Source organism: Macadamia integrifolia, unplaced genomic scaffold (genome assembly GCF_013358625.1).
Source record: "Macadamia integrifolia cultivar HAES 741 unplaced genomic scaffold, SCU_Mint_v3 scaffold1829, whole genome shotgun sequence".
NCBI classification, from domain to species: Eukaryota; Viridiplantae; Streptophyta; class Magnoliopsida; order Proteales; family Proteaceae; genus Macadamia; species Macadamia integrifolia.
Window position 1 is genome coordinate 39,181 of NW_024868372.1, and position 12,309 is coordinate 51,489.

The following is a 12,309-nucleotide window of genomic DNA, read 5'->3' on the forward strand; positions in this document are numbered from 1 at the left end:
CCAATCCGGTAAAAAAAAAAATGGAAAACGAAAACCTTATGGTTGTGGTCATCAACGTCTGTGCCTCAATCAATCTGCCCCAATCAATCAAGCCTAGACCCTTTCCCCTCTTCTAACAAGAAAAAAAAAAAAAACCTTTCCCCTCAAGGTTCAATTAATGATTTATAAACCATTGAGGTTACAAAGACTCTGTGTTGGCTTCCCTAATAATTTAAATTACTTTTTCTCGCAAATTATAACATTTAACCTCTGAGGAAAAAGAAATGAAGCGCTCAAAAGTATAATTTTATGATTAAAAAAAAGAAAAAGAAAAAAGAAGTAGTCAATGAATCATCAAACCGTCACTTGAAAGATACTAAAATGTTAAAAAGAGGAAAGGTAAAATCTACACTCTAGTTACATCACCACCGGAAAACCCTGATAATTCAGCCAAGCCGCCTTTCCGGGAACCCTTGCCGGCATTGTTGGATAATTCTCCAAATGTAGTGCAACTTCCGGTCCATTTATGACCTCTTACAATGTGTTCTTTTATATGGTCCGGCAATCTCAACGTATACCGTTCGTCATTCGGATCCGGTTCGGCACGTATGAGTGAGTGTCCCGTAGAGTGCCACCTAGGAAATCTCTTGACTGCCTTGTTCTTCTCCACATGTACTTGTCTTCCTCCATTTCCATGATCATCTTGTGTAGCAATTGCACTTGTTGTTGCACCCTCATCATGGCTATGATCTCCTTTATCCACCACCACCACCAACACCATCTCCTCATGCTCTTCCTCTTCTTCATCCTTTGTAGACACACTGTTATTGTCTTCTCTAGTCGTCCTACTCTCCTGCTGCTGGTCGTTCTCCTCCGCCGCCGGTGGAGTAACTGTGACAACTATATCGTTGTTGTTGTTCTGATCCGGTGGTGGCTTCTCCGATGGTAAGAGGCTTCTCCTGCAAAGTGGGCATGTTGTATGGTTTCCAAACCATAGGTCTATGCAGTCTGGATGGAAGACATGATTACAAACTGTTAAAAGGCGAAGCTCATCATCGTCTTCGAATTCCGCCAAGCAGACAGCACATTCTAGACCACATTTATCCTGTCTGAGATTCTTCACCGAGGAATACACAAATGTGGGGAACGTAGCAATGATTGAAGGGTCTAGGCCATTGGCGGGGGCTACTCCTCCACCGCCAGTTGGTTGGACAGCATTGCTGGATGGCATACGGCTAGAATTCCGTAAATTTGATGAATTGATTAGGTATGCCATGAAGCACCGGCAGAGATAGATGGAGAAGATACCTCCAAAGAAGAAAACAAGGAGGATGATAGTGAGGGTCACAGTTATCGGCGGGGCTGAGTAATTTGCTTCTGAATCAGGTGAATGTGGTGGTGAGCTGAGATTAAAATTTGTCGACATTGCCGGAAATCAACAACCAAAGATAATAGATCACAAGTTAGTAGATACCCCCGGCATTAGGGTTTGCATGGAGGAGGAGGAGGACAAAAGAAGAAGCAGTGCGCAGCAGTTATGTATTTTTTTTTTTTTTTTTTTTTTTTTTTTTCAGGAAAATGAAACCAAATCAAAGAGACAAGAACTCTTGCATTCTAGACCTCTAGTTTTCTTCTTCTTTGGGTCTTTGCTTTTCTTTTTTCTTTTTCTTTCTCGTTTACTCCCTTTCTTAGAATTTTACGGATTAGTATGCCGACATGGCAATGTTGGTTTCTCCTTTGCGGTAATAACCAAACTCCTTGAGCGAGTCGCCTGTGAGAAAGAAAAACAAATAAATAAGATAAAGCTTTTTGTGATTGTATGGGCCCTTCTGTCGCCATCTCTTATGTTTGCTACAATCAGATAATATTTTTCATAAAAAAAAAAAAAAAAAAAATCGGATAATATTCGATTTTACATTTTTCATTTTTTTTTTCTTTTTTTTTTCTGGTTCGTAAGTTTTTTGGTTCATCCTGTGATTCATTTAAATTGGGGATCCAATGGTAAGGAACCGAGCTATACTAGTTTAGTGTTTCTCATAAAGTGAAAGGAAGATTATATATCTATCTATGTATTCTATAAAAGTACCTACTTATATTTTGGTAAACTTTTCAAGTAGACATAAATATCCCGTTCTCCTCAAAACTCTCTCTCCTTCCCGGTCTATTTATTACTATCTTGAACTGTCGCCCCCTACTCCATTGTCCCTAAAAAATTAAAGGGAGGAAGAATCTCCCAAAATTCATGTCTCTACAACACCTCTTAAGACATATACTTGGCTTTACTGTTGTGTTTAGTTTCCAAATTTGGATAAAACGCTAATTTTTCAAATATTGTTTGAAAACTACCACCCATCCCTGTCCCTTTTGATTTGGAATGCCTGAACTCTATTGTTGGTAGATCGAATTAACTGGCATAACGAGATCTTGAATCATTGGCAGAATAGGGTAACAAACCCTTATTGATTGGTGATAAGGTATGGCTATCACCCTCTAGCTTTGTTGATTATGAATGCCTTCTTTTTTTCTCTGTTTTTTGTTTTGTGCTGCGATATGGGTGAGATTATTATCAAATCGTCGGCGTTTTTATTACTGTGATTTGGTTTGAATCCCCGCCATTTATTACATATCTCTCTTTCGATATAGGTGAGATTATTATCAAATCATTGGTGTTTTTACTGCTGTGAATTGATTTAATTACCTGCCATTTCCTTTATATCTCCCTTTCGTTATAGGTGAGATTATTACCAAATCATTGAGGTCTCTCTTGATGTGATAGGTTTGAATCCTCATTTCCTTTTATATCTCTCTTTCCTTTGATTTTACATTCTCTTATTTCTCTTCACCCATTCCAATTGTTTTTCTCTTCTCATTTTGTCTCTTCTATATATTGTGGATTCTGCAACTCGATGTGGGGTTATTTCGCCCAAATTCCAACCCTAATGCCTCTCTCTCTCTCTCTCTCTCCTTCGGCCCATATATATGGATATATGGAGCTTGGATCATCAATTACTCTCCAACTACGGTGCATGCATATGGGTTTAATATGCATAAGTGGGAAAATTAGTGGTCCTTGGAATGTGCAGATCAATAAAACTAGAATTAACCCATCTTTCATCCCTCCTTAGGGGTAAAGAGTTCAAGCATGCTTGGAGAGAACAAAATCAGCCTGCAGATTTTATAGCCTCGTCTCCAACATCATTGTCAAAAACTATTTGGTGGCCGACCAATTTCCTAATGAGCTTCAAATTCTTATTCAAGGGGATATTGATTTAGTTACTTATTATCAGATGTAATTTCTATTTTATTTTCAAATTGTCTTTCTTTTGAGTCGGCAAGATATGCCTTGCCTTGTTCAAGAGCCTCTTCCCCTTCCTTATAAGGGTTCTTAAGGGCTGCCTTTTTTTTTTGTAATATTTCATTTTCCCTTTTCTAATACATCACTTACACAGTTACACTTATCAAAAAAATAAATCAATAAATAAATAATTGGGGTTTCATTTAACGAACTTCCATATATATGGATATACGGAGTCTGGATCATCAATTACTCTCCAAGTACTGTGCGTGCATATGGGTTTAAATTCCTTTATCTTTTAATAATGTTTTTTTTTTTTTTTTTTTTTTAATGGGTTTCATTTAACGAACTTTAACGAAGCAAAATCTTAGCCTGTTATTTTTTGTTGAGAGAAGTGACGCTTTACCCATCCGTGGGTTGCTTAGACGGTTAAGACAAATTGGGGATTGTGTGGATAGGCACACGGTCTTATGTTCAATTCCCCATATGTAAATCTATGATTTAAGTGGAGACCGTGGCGGTGGATTACTATGCTAGTATCCCCGAGGATTAGTTGAGGTATGCGTAAGCTGGCTCAGACACTTTGGTTAAAAAAAAAAAAAAAAAAAAAGAAGTGACACTTTGACCAATAAAGTGTGAGACTAAGAGCAGCAACAATGGTCATAGACTTGATAAAACTGTAGACACCTGATTTTATCACTCCCCCCTTGACAATGATGAATTATGGGCAATGATGAATCATGTACTCTCTCTTTCACAAAGAAATCAATTTTTCCACACAAATTCCAGACTATCCCAGCTAATCCCATTTATCCCAACCTAAAGCCGTTATGCAAGAACTTGCGAAGTACGATTAAGTGTAAGTCTGATTACGAGTTCAGCCCGATATTGTTAAACGATGCAAGGAGGGTGACCGAAAAGTAGTCATTGATACATTTCGCCAGAATATGACAATCGAGCCTAGCATGTGCTCGATTCCCATATCATTGAAGAATATTCGTAAATACGGTCCTGTTGATATCTTGTACGAAAAGAACGGAAACCCATATGTGTCGTATTGCCTATCTAAACTTTGAACCCATTAAACTAGAACAAACCCGAATCAGACCGAACTCGAACCAAATTACACCAAACCCGAAACAAACCAAACCTTAATTGCTCTAATCCATTATGCAGAGTTCCCATTAGTCACCACATTTGCCCTTTCCTCAAAGTTAAACCACCTTAATTTTTCTTGTTTTGCAATTTAAATTGGAGACAAAGATTTTTTGAGCTCAGGAATCAGACCATGGCATGGCCGGGTGGTTAATTGAATAAAAATATTTTATAATAGAAAAAACTTACTTAACAATGGGACAGGGTTAATGTGGATTATGAAATCAGGTTATATTCATACCAGATCTTCCCTATCTAATGGCTACCAAAAATTGGTAGTATTGTATCCAAAAATAAATAAATAAAATGGTAGCATTGTGTCTTTGAAAGTCTCCTTTTCGCTCATGTTATCATGTGTGTATTATAAGCCTCACCAACAATTATTGATTATAGCCTAGGATCACATATGATCTATGCATTTTGTGGGTCCCATGTCAATATATGGTTCTTACAACCATAAAATATGGATTGCCTAATCAAAATTTGTTACAATAGCAACTTACGTAATTTTTTTTTTTTAATTTTTCTATCTAAAATTAATGGCAAACAAACATTGGAAAAATTTCCAATGACATTTTGCATCATATTTTACCTCTTAGAAACAAACATTTCAAAAAAATTTAGAATGTAAAATTTACATGTAAAATTTTTCCATGTTTACACATGAATATTTTACACAGAAACAAGCGGAGAAAAAGAGAAAACCCTAAAGCCTTAAACATTTTGGTAAAAGCTTTAAACGTTAAAAATTATATTGTAGGTTTTTCTTTTTTTTTTCGCTAAGAAGTTCATTGTATTAGAAAAAATGGATTGTACAGAGAAAAGGGGAATAAACAAATGAGCAACAAAACTTAAAAAAAAAACTCAGTTGGATCTGACTCCCACCTTCGGCATTGCCATCAACAGGAGACAAAACTAGCACAAGAGAAAAATATAAAGCATTAGCTTTAGCAGTAGAAAATCTTGGTCTTCTATTGGCATCATCTCTTAAATCATCTTGCACCTGTGATTGCCAAAAGCTGGGCACCACTAAATTTTTTGACTTTGCCACAGACTTTGTAAAATAGTTTGCAATACTATTCGCTTCCCAGAAGTAGTGGGAAATCTTCCATTCAATATTTGATAAGAAATCTTAAAGAGACACCCACTCTTGCCACACAAACGGTGGAACTATACCCTTGACAACCATCATCACCGCCGATGCAGAGACTTTTAATCCATACCTTTGACAATTGAAGGTCCTTCGCTTTCCTCAAACCTATGATCAGAACTTGAAATTCCACTTCAAAGTTTGATGCCCAATTCAGAGATAACTATAGGGTTACCATTCCTGAAAACCCCAGTAACCCTAGATTTACTAGGGTTTTCAAACAATTATCCGTCAATATTAAGCTTGATCCACAATTCCTGAGGAGGACACTAGAATACTTCCATCATGTCTTTTGTTCAAACTCAGGGAACAGTGATCGCTAGTTTCTTAGAGCAAACTAGATCAACCACCAAGACTATTCTTCCTTGAAAACTAGGAGATAGCAGTCTTAGTTCAATCAACATAGAAGAATAAATGAACTTATTTTGCCTAGCTACCCCATTATGCCTGTGAGAGTTTCTTTCCAACCATAAGAAATATGGAACGAGAATAAAACCTGATAACCATGCACTCTTTAGGCCAAGAATGCGAGATTTTCTAGTCCACCATCTTCCAAAATCCAAAATAATCATGAATTTCATGTGTCATGCTACGCCAAATAAATCTAAGAATGAACATTATATTTCAGGTTATATACTTATATGTAATAATAATGTATTAATATATGTAAACTCAGGACTGGGCTCAGCCCTAGCCCGGCAAACTAACACAAAGTTAAAAATTTTGAGCTCTGACCTACCCATAGGGCTAGGGTATCTCAGTCCATGACCTATTTGGGCTCATGGTAGTTTTGGGTCAACAAGGCCAAACTTGTGTTATACCCAATGGATCACTGAGAGGAGAAGTGAATCAATGACGTCTAAAAACGATCTTCACAAGTTACCTCACACTCACACTCACACTTGTCAGTCAATAGCTAAAAGCAAATCACAAACCACAATACAAAGAGATATATGGTTCGACAATGTATCTACATCCACAATGCAAATGACCATTTGAGCTATAACTCAAATCTGACCTCAATAATTTGACTGCACCCACAACCAAGAGCATCAACCCCAAATCCTATTGCATCCATGACACAGGAGCATTGACTCCCTTACAAGATTCAATAAAGCACCCATTGTATTTGGAGTTACAACCCCAACTATGCTTGTCAATCACCAATATAGTAAGGTTTACAGTGAAAACCCTAAAACATCAAGTCTACCACAGCCCAAGAATAGACGTACATTCAATGACAAAGAAAAATCAACTTTAGATATCCAAACACTCGTCTTCTTTGTTGTCAACCGCAACCACCTTATCGGACAAGGTGTGACACATCATGAATGGTATGGCAGCAACTCAAGATCATGAACAAAGTATATGGAATCAACTTGATCAACATATAAACAAAGTACACTGGATCTTTAAATTTCAGAATAGAACCTGATGTAGCTTGTCCATAATAAGTAAGGAAAATATATACAATTGCTGAATAATAAAATAGCTTCCACTAAGGCAGTAACAACAGCTCTTGTTCTTTTTTAGATCATCAAAGACTAAATAGAGGACCCCCAAAATGGAGGTGCGGCTGCATACCTACTCCTTTCTTTCTTCTCAAGTTTCATCATGAAACACATTGAATAAAGGTTATGGAAGAGGTAAACAGTGGCAACAATTGTAACAACTCTCTCAATTTTTCCTTCTTAGATCAGCTTCAAATAATGATAATTCAAACCTGATTTGCAGAAGCAACTAGACCTCCATGATCGAAGCACAGTAGTAGTAACAATGATCTTGTCAAAATAGATTATAGCAACTACGTGCAATACGGCAACAGTAGCATTGTTCTCCTCCTTCAGATCTTGAAATAACTGCATTGTCTTTTTCTCTTAATGGGCGGCCTTAGAAAACACTCATGAGTCATGACCCAAGAATAATTATCTCACGGACTTCTCTTTCAGGACTGTTGCACGTTCCTCAAACTTGTTGCAGAGGAGAAATTTTATAATACTTAAACAGTCCTTGGACTCGCACAAGGAATCTGTATTATATTTGGTATATTCAACCAACTAGACACTTTGCCGCGCATCTCAAGAATTTCCTTATATATATATATATATATATATATATATATATATATATAGGTTTCACGTACAAGGATACCTACTTCAACTCAAAAACAGTAACTTCCTTCTTATCTCGGAAGCTCCTTCTTTTTCTCTCATGGATTTCAAGCACTAAATAAAGAATTCCAGGTTGCTTGCTTTGATGTTCACGCATGAGGAAGAAAATTCTATTACAATCTTAACTCTTTTAACTTCATACAACTCACCTTGCTACACTATATCAATGCCATATGACACTTCATCAGTTGTCTATATGATTTTGAAACCTTCATCATATTAACTTATCAACCATGTAGGTAGTGCTTTACTGACACCATCATATATAAGCAAAGTGGACTACAAAAATATGTAACCGAGACCCACCTTGAAATAGAACTTACCTTCTTATGGTAACCCACTTGCTAACCTCATCATTCCACTAGTCGAACCATATAATCGAACCAATGACAATTCAACACATTATGATTGAACTAATGTCAACTAAATATCAACTTGATCTATTAAATGAACCAACCCAATTTGAACCATTGGAAATGAGCCACATTAAACAGAAGTAATTGGGTTCCTCAATGAACCAAATTATTATATTTAACCATTGAACCAATATGCATGCTGCTCATTGGACCATAACAAACTAATTCATAGACCATGATCAAACTAATTCATGAGTTGTACAACTTGAACTGAAATAAATTAAAGTCCTCACTTAGATGATTGCAATTAGCAATACAGAATATAAAAAATAATTACAATAACACAACACAAGAATTTGCAGTGGTTCAACTCAGCCTGTCTAGTCCACTCCTTACAAGTTCCATTTGTAAAGTATTTCACTAATTCTTCCCTTTCAGTATAGTAGGTACCGAGGAAAATATTTACAAATCTCTTTCAAGTCTTTCAAGGTAGAGATGAACCTTTACAATTCTCCTTTATAGGTAGAGAGTAACCTTTTAATCTCTTTACAGATAGAGAGAGGCCTTTACAATCTTTTCGAGATAAGGGAATCCCACACAAGCCTAAATACAGTCTAGACAAGTGCAAACACGTAAACAAAGTAAAATAAAAGATTCATGTTACCTCGTGCAGTGCGTGATATGAATATGCAATGGCAATATAAGCATGCACCTTAGTTGTCTTCACAATAGATGTTCTTGAGTTCTTCCATTGAGATGAAGCACAATAATAGAACTCAAATGATTAACACAATTTCTCACTTTTTAGCTTTTGATAATGATACTCGATTGATTAATTCATAATTTATCGAGCCATAAGTGAGGTATTTATATGGGTGCTTAATAATCATAAACTAAGCAGAAAGATAATCAATTTTGAGAAAGAAATATGGCTTAACGGGCATTTTTTCTTATGAGAAGGATCCAATAGTTACCGGATCATATGACCGTTGGTGAAATAGATCCATTGAAAGATAAACAAAATGTAACCATTGGAGATCTTCAAACCATCTGGTAGGCATTTGGCTAGCCGGAGACCTTACCAGTAGGCATCTGATAGGGTGTCGACAAAGTCCGACTATTACCAGTTGGCCTCTATTGGCCTTTGTCTGATAAGTTCACTGATCATAGAATTCCACTGGTTGTTTTCAATAGGCTTCTGACTTTTTTGGCCTAACTGACTATCGTTACTCAAACAGTCGTAACTTCTTGATATAAAGTCCAATTGACCCGATTAAAGTTGTGTTGGTTCACAACTCTATGCTCTACATTTTTTCGGTTTAGGTTGACCTTAAATTCAGTCATTAAAAATAACTAAAATACCCTTAAGTAAGGATCTTATTATCTCAACAAAGGGGTGTGATTCGGCATTGCCAACACACTCAGGGTCTTTAGGCATTGAAAAGGAGCACCACAACCTAGAGTCATAATCTATAATGCACGTATGCTATGCAGTGTAGTGCAGGCAATGTGTATTATTACAAAAGATTCTACACAAGACTTTACATATTGGGACTTCAATCTTGACTTCTTATATACTTGTCTTTTCACATCATCACATTGTCTTGTACACTTGAATTTTCCGATCCTTGATGCTTGAACTCAACATGATCTTCAAGAGGTTTTTATATCTTGATATAGAGATCTTGAGGTCTAGCATCTTAAAGACTTTGTTATCCATGTCATGTTAAGATTCTTATCTTCACATATCACTTGGTAGATCATCATTAGTAATTACATGTGCTTGTTATCATTAAAACCAATATGGGGTCGTATAGCCGAACCAATAGTAACTCAATTATGCCGATCCAAAATTGGCACTTGTGTTGACAAAAATTCCAACACATGATGTGCTGAGCACATGGACAACAATTTGCACCCCTAGTCCTTTGTATTCCAAATTTTGCCAACGACCAGCAAGTCTTACCGAGGAACAAGAGGTTGGGAGAGTGATTTCAACATAGACCCATGTGTAGCGGCCCTTTGAAATAGTTTTAGTGGTGTAATCAGCTTTCAAGAGTTCGCCTAACACATGACCGAAACGAAGAGGATCAGATGGTCATTTCGGAAAACCTGACCCAGAGAATAGTATGTGTAGCAGCAACTTGAGAAGGCCCCAAACTAGGTTTCCATAGGCAAAAAGAGAGCAACCGGTTAGCTATCGACCAAGGACCTCCAAAGAGAACCTTGTTATAATCCTCTGGACAAGAAAACTTAAAACACATAATTGACGATTTGCAGGGGTAACCGTAACTACCATAGAGCATTAAGACAAGTTGTAAGCATAAAAAAAGAAACCCATAAGCTTGCCGATGAGGCTAAAGCGCCAAGGTTCCTGTAGTCGAGCTTGACGTTCAAGTTCAATATCAATTCATCTTAGAGGGAGCAGCCAATAAGTCTGGAGACTGGTAGAGGTCTATCTCCTCTTCATGGTTTCCTTCAACTTCAACAATGTCTGCCTACGAGGGAGTAGTGCAAATTGAGAAGTTTGTCTTTAAAGGAACCTACTGAAGGACAAATGTAGGAGGGGACTGTATGAGAAATGAGGCTATGGTAGACATGGTCGGCTACCTTTGCTTTCAAATCACATATCTCTACATTGGCATATCTTTCCCAAGAGTCTAATTATGTTAGCATGTTATCACATTCCAAGATTTTCAAATATACATTATAAATTGGAAGCGAATTCATCCACCACAGAAACCATAATACTTCTCTTCCTTCATTGAGAATCTGTGAACAAGAACTGACCCCCATCCATCCCTAACCACCGGTGTCTCCACCCTTGGTGCCCAACTGCAAATGCCCCCTGCTACTGGCCACCCTCTCTCCTTGGAGGATTTTGATCTTCATATTTTTTTATCCCTTCGCCAGGAATTGCAAGACATTGTTCCCACTCTCCTTGCACACTCGGACCCTATCTCCTACATTGACTTGTACAGTCTTCTTGTGAGTCATGAGTTTCTACGCGTGAACCCCCTCACCAAGCAGACTGTTTCTGCTCCTGATGATCCACCTATGGTTAATACTGTTCAAAAGGCCTCCCCTACCCTCTCTTCTCCTCCTCAAGACAATGGGAAGGGATGTGGTGGAGGAAGGCAAGGTCATGGTGGTCGTGGCCGTGGTAACCTCGGTGTTTCATCTATAATCGAACCAACCATACTACAGTTACATGCTTCTAGAGGCAACAGGCTTAGCTGACCCATCCATCTTACCCCTATTATCGCCAACCTAACCCCCTCTCGGCCCAATACACACACACCACCACCTACCCCTACCCTAACCCCCCTCTTCTCCCCACCCCCCACCAATCGGCCTTACCCTAGTACCCTGATACTGGAGCCTCCCATCATGTAACCCCTAACCTCCATTCCCTCTCCCACTACACTAAGTACAATGGCCAGGATAAGCTTCACATTGGTGATAGTAAGGGACTCCCCATCTCTCATATTGGAACTTCTTCTCTCTCCTCTTCGTCTCCCTCTCGCACTTTCTCTTTATCTAATATTCTCCATGTGCCTACTATTTCCAAACCCCTTCTTTCTGTTAAAATATTTTGTACTGACAATAAAGTCTTTTTTGAATTTCATCTATCTCGTTTCTTTGTCAAGGACTAGGTAACCAAGTCCACTCTTCTGTCCGGATCGAGTAAAGGTGGCCTCTACACTCTTCCTGCGCCCCCAACCTTCTCTGTCAATGTCGCTGAGCATCTCTCCCTCGACTCTTGGCACCATCGTATAGGACACCCTCACAAATGTCTACTTCGCCATATGCTCAAAATAAATAAATTTTCGTGCCCTTCTGCACGTTTTACTTCTATTTGGCCTACTTGTCAATTAGGAAACTCTAGCCATCTCTCCCTACGAGAGACTTACTCTAGGAGTTTATTTCTGTTGGATCTGATGTATGGGGCCCCTCCTTTGTGCCCTCTTTCTCTGGACATCATTATTTCATATTTTTTTATTGATGATAGTACTAAGTATATTTTACCCTCTCATAAATAAATCTGAGGTTTTTCCCATTTTTCTACAATTTCAATCTCTTGTGGAACGTCAATTTGGACGTAAAAAAAAAAAATGTTCAGATCGATTAGGGAAGTGAGTTTCGCTCACTCCCTCAATTCTTCAATAAAATTGGTATCCATCATCGTGTTTCTTGCCCCCC

General features: G+C 37.9%; 1 protein-coding gene across 1 annotated transcript; it reads right to left on the reverse strand.

Annotated features, from left to right (window-relative positions):
- Positions 1 to 317: 317 nt before the first annotated feature.
- LOC122064938 (RING-H2 finger protein ATL29-like) lies at positions 318 to 1,508 on the reverse strand. Its single transcript, XM_042628726.1, has one exon. The coding sequence runs from the start codon at positions 1,403 to 1,405 to the stop codon at positions 386 to 388; it is 1,020 nt and encodes a 339-aa protein (XP_042484660.1). The 5' UTR covers positions 1,406 to 1,508; the 3' UTR covers positions 318 to 385.
- Between the last annotated feature and the right edge of the window lie 10,801 nt (positions 1,509 to 12,309).

Excerpts from the sequence above, each read along its gene's own strand:
- LOC122064938 (XM_042628726.1), bottom strand. The coding sequence starts at position 1,405 with ATGTCGACAAATTTTAATCTCAGCTCACCACCACATTCACCTGATTCA.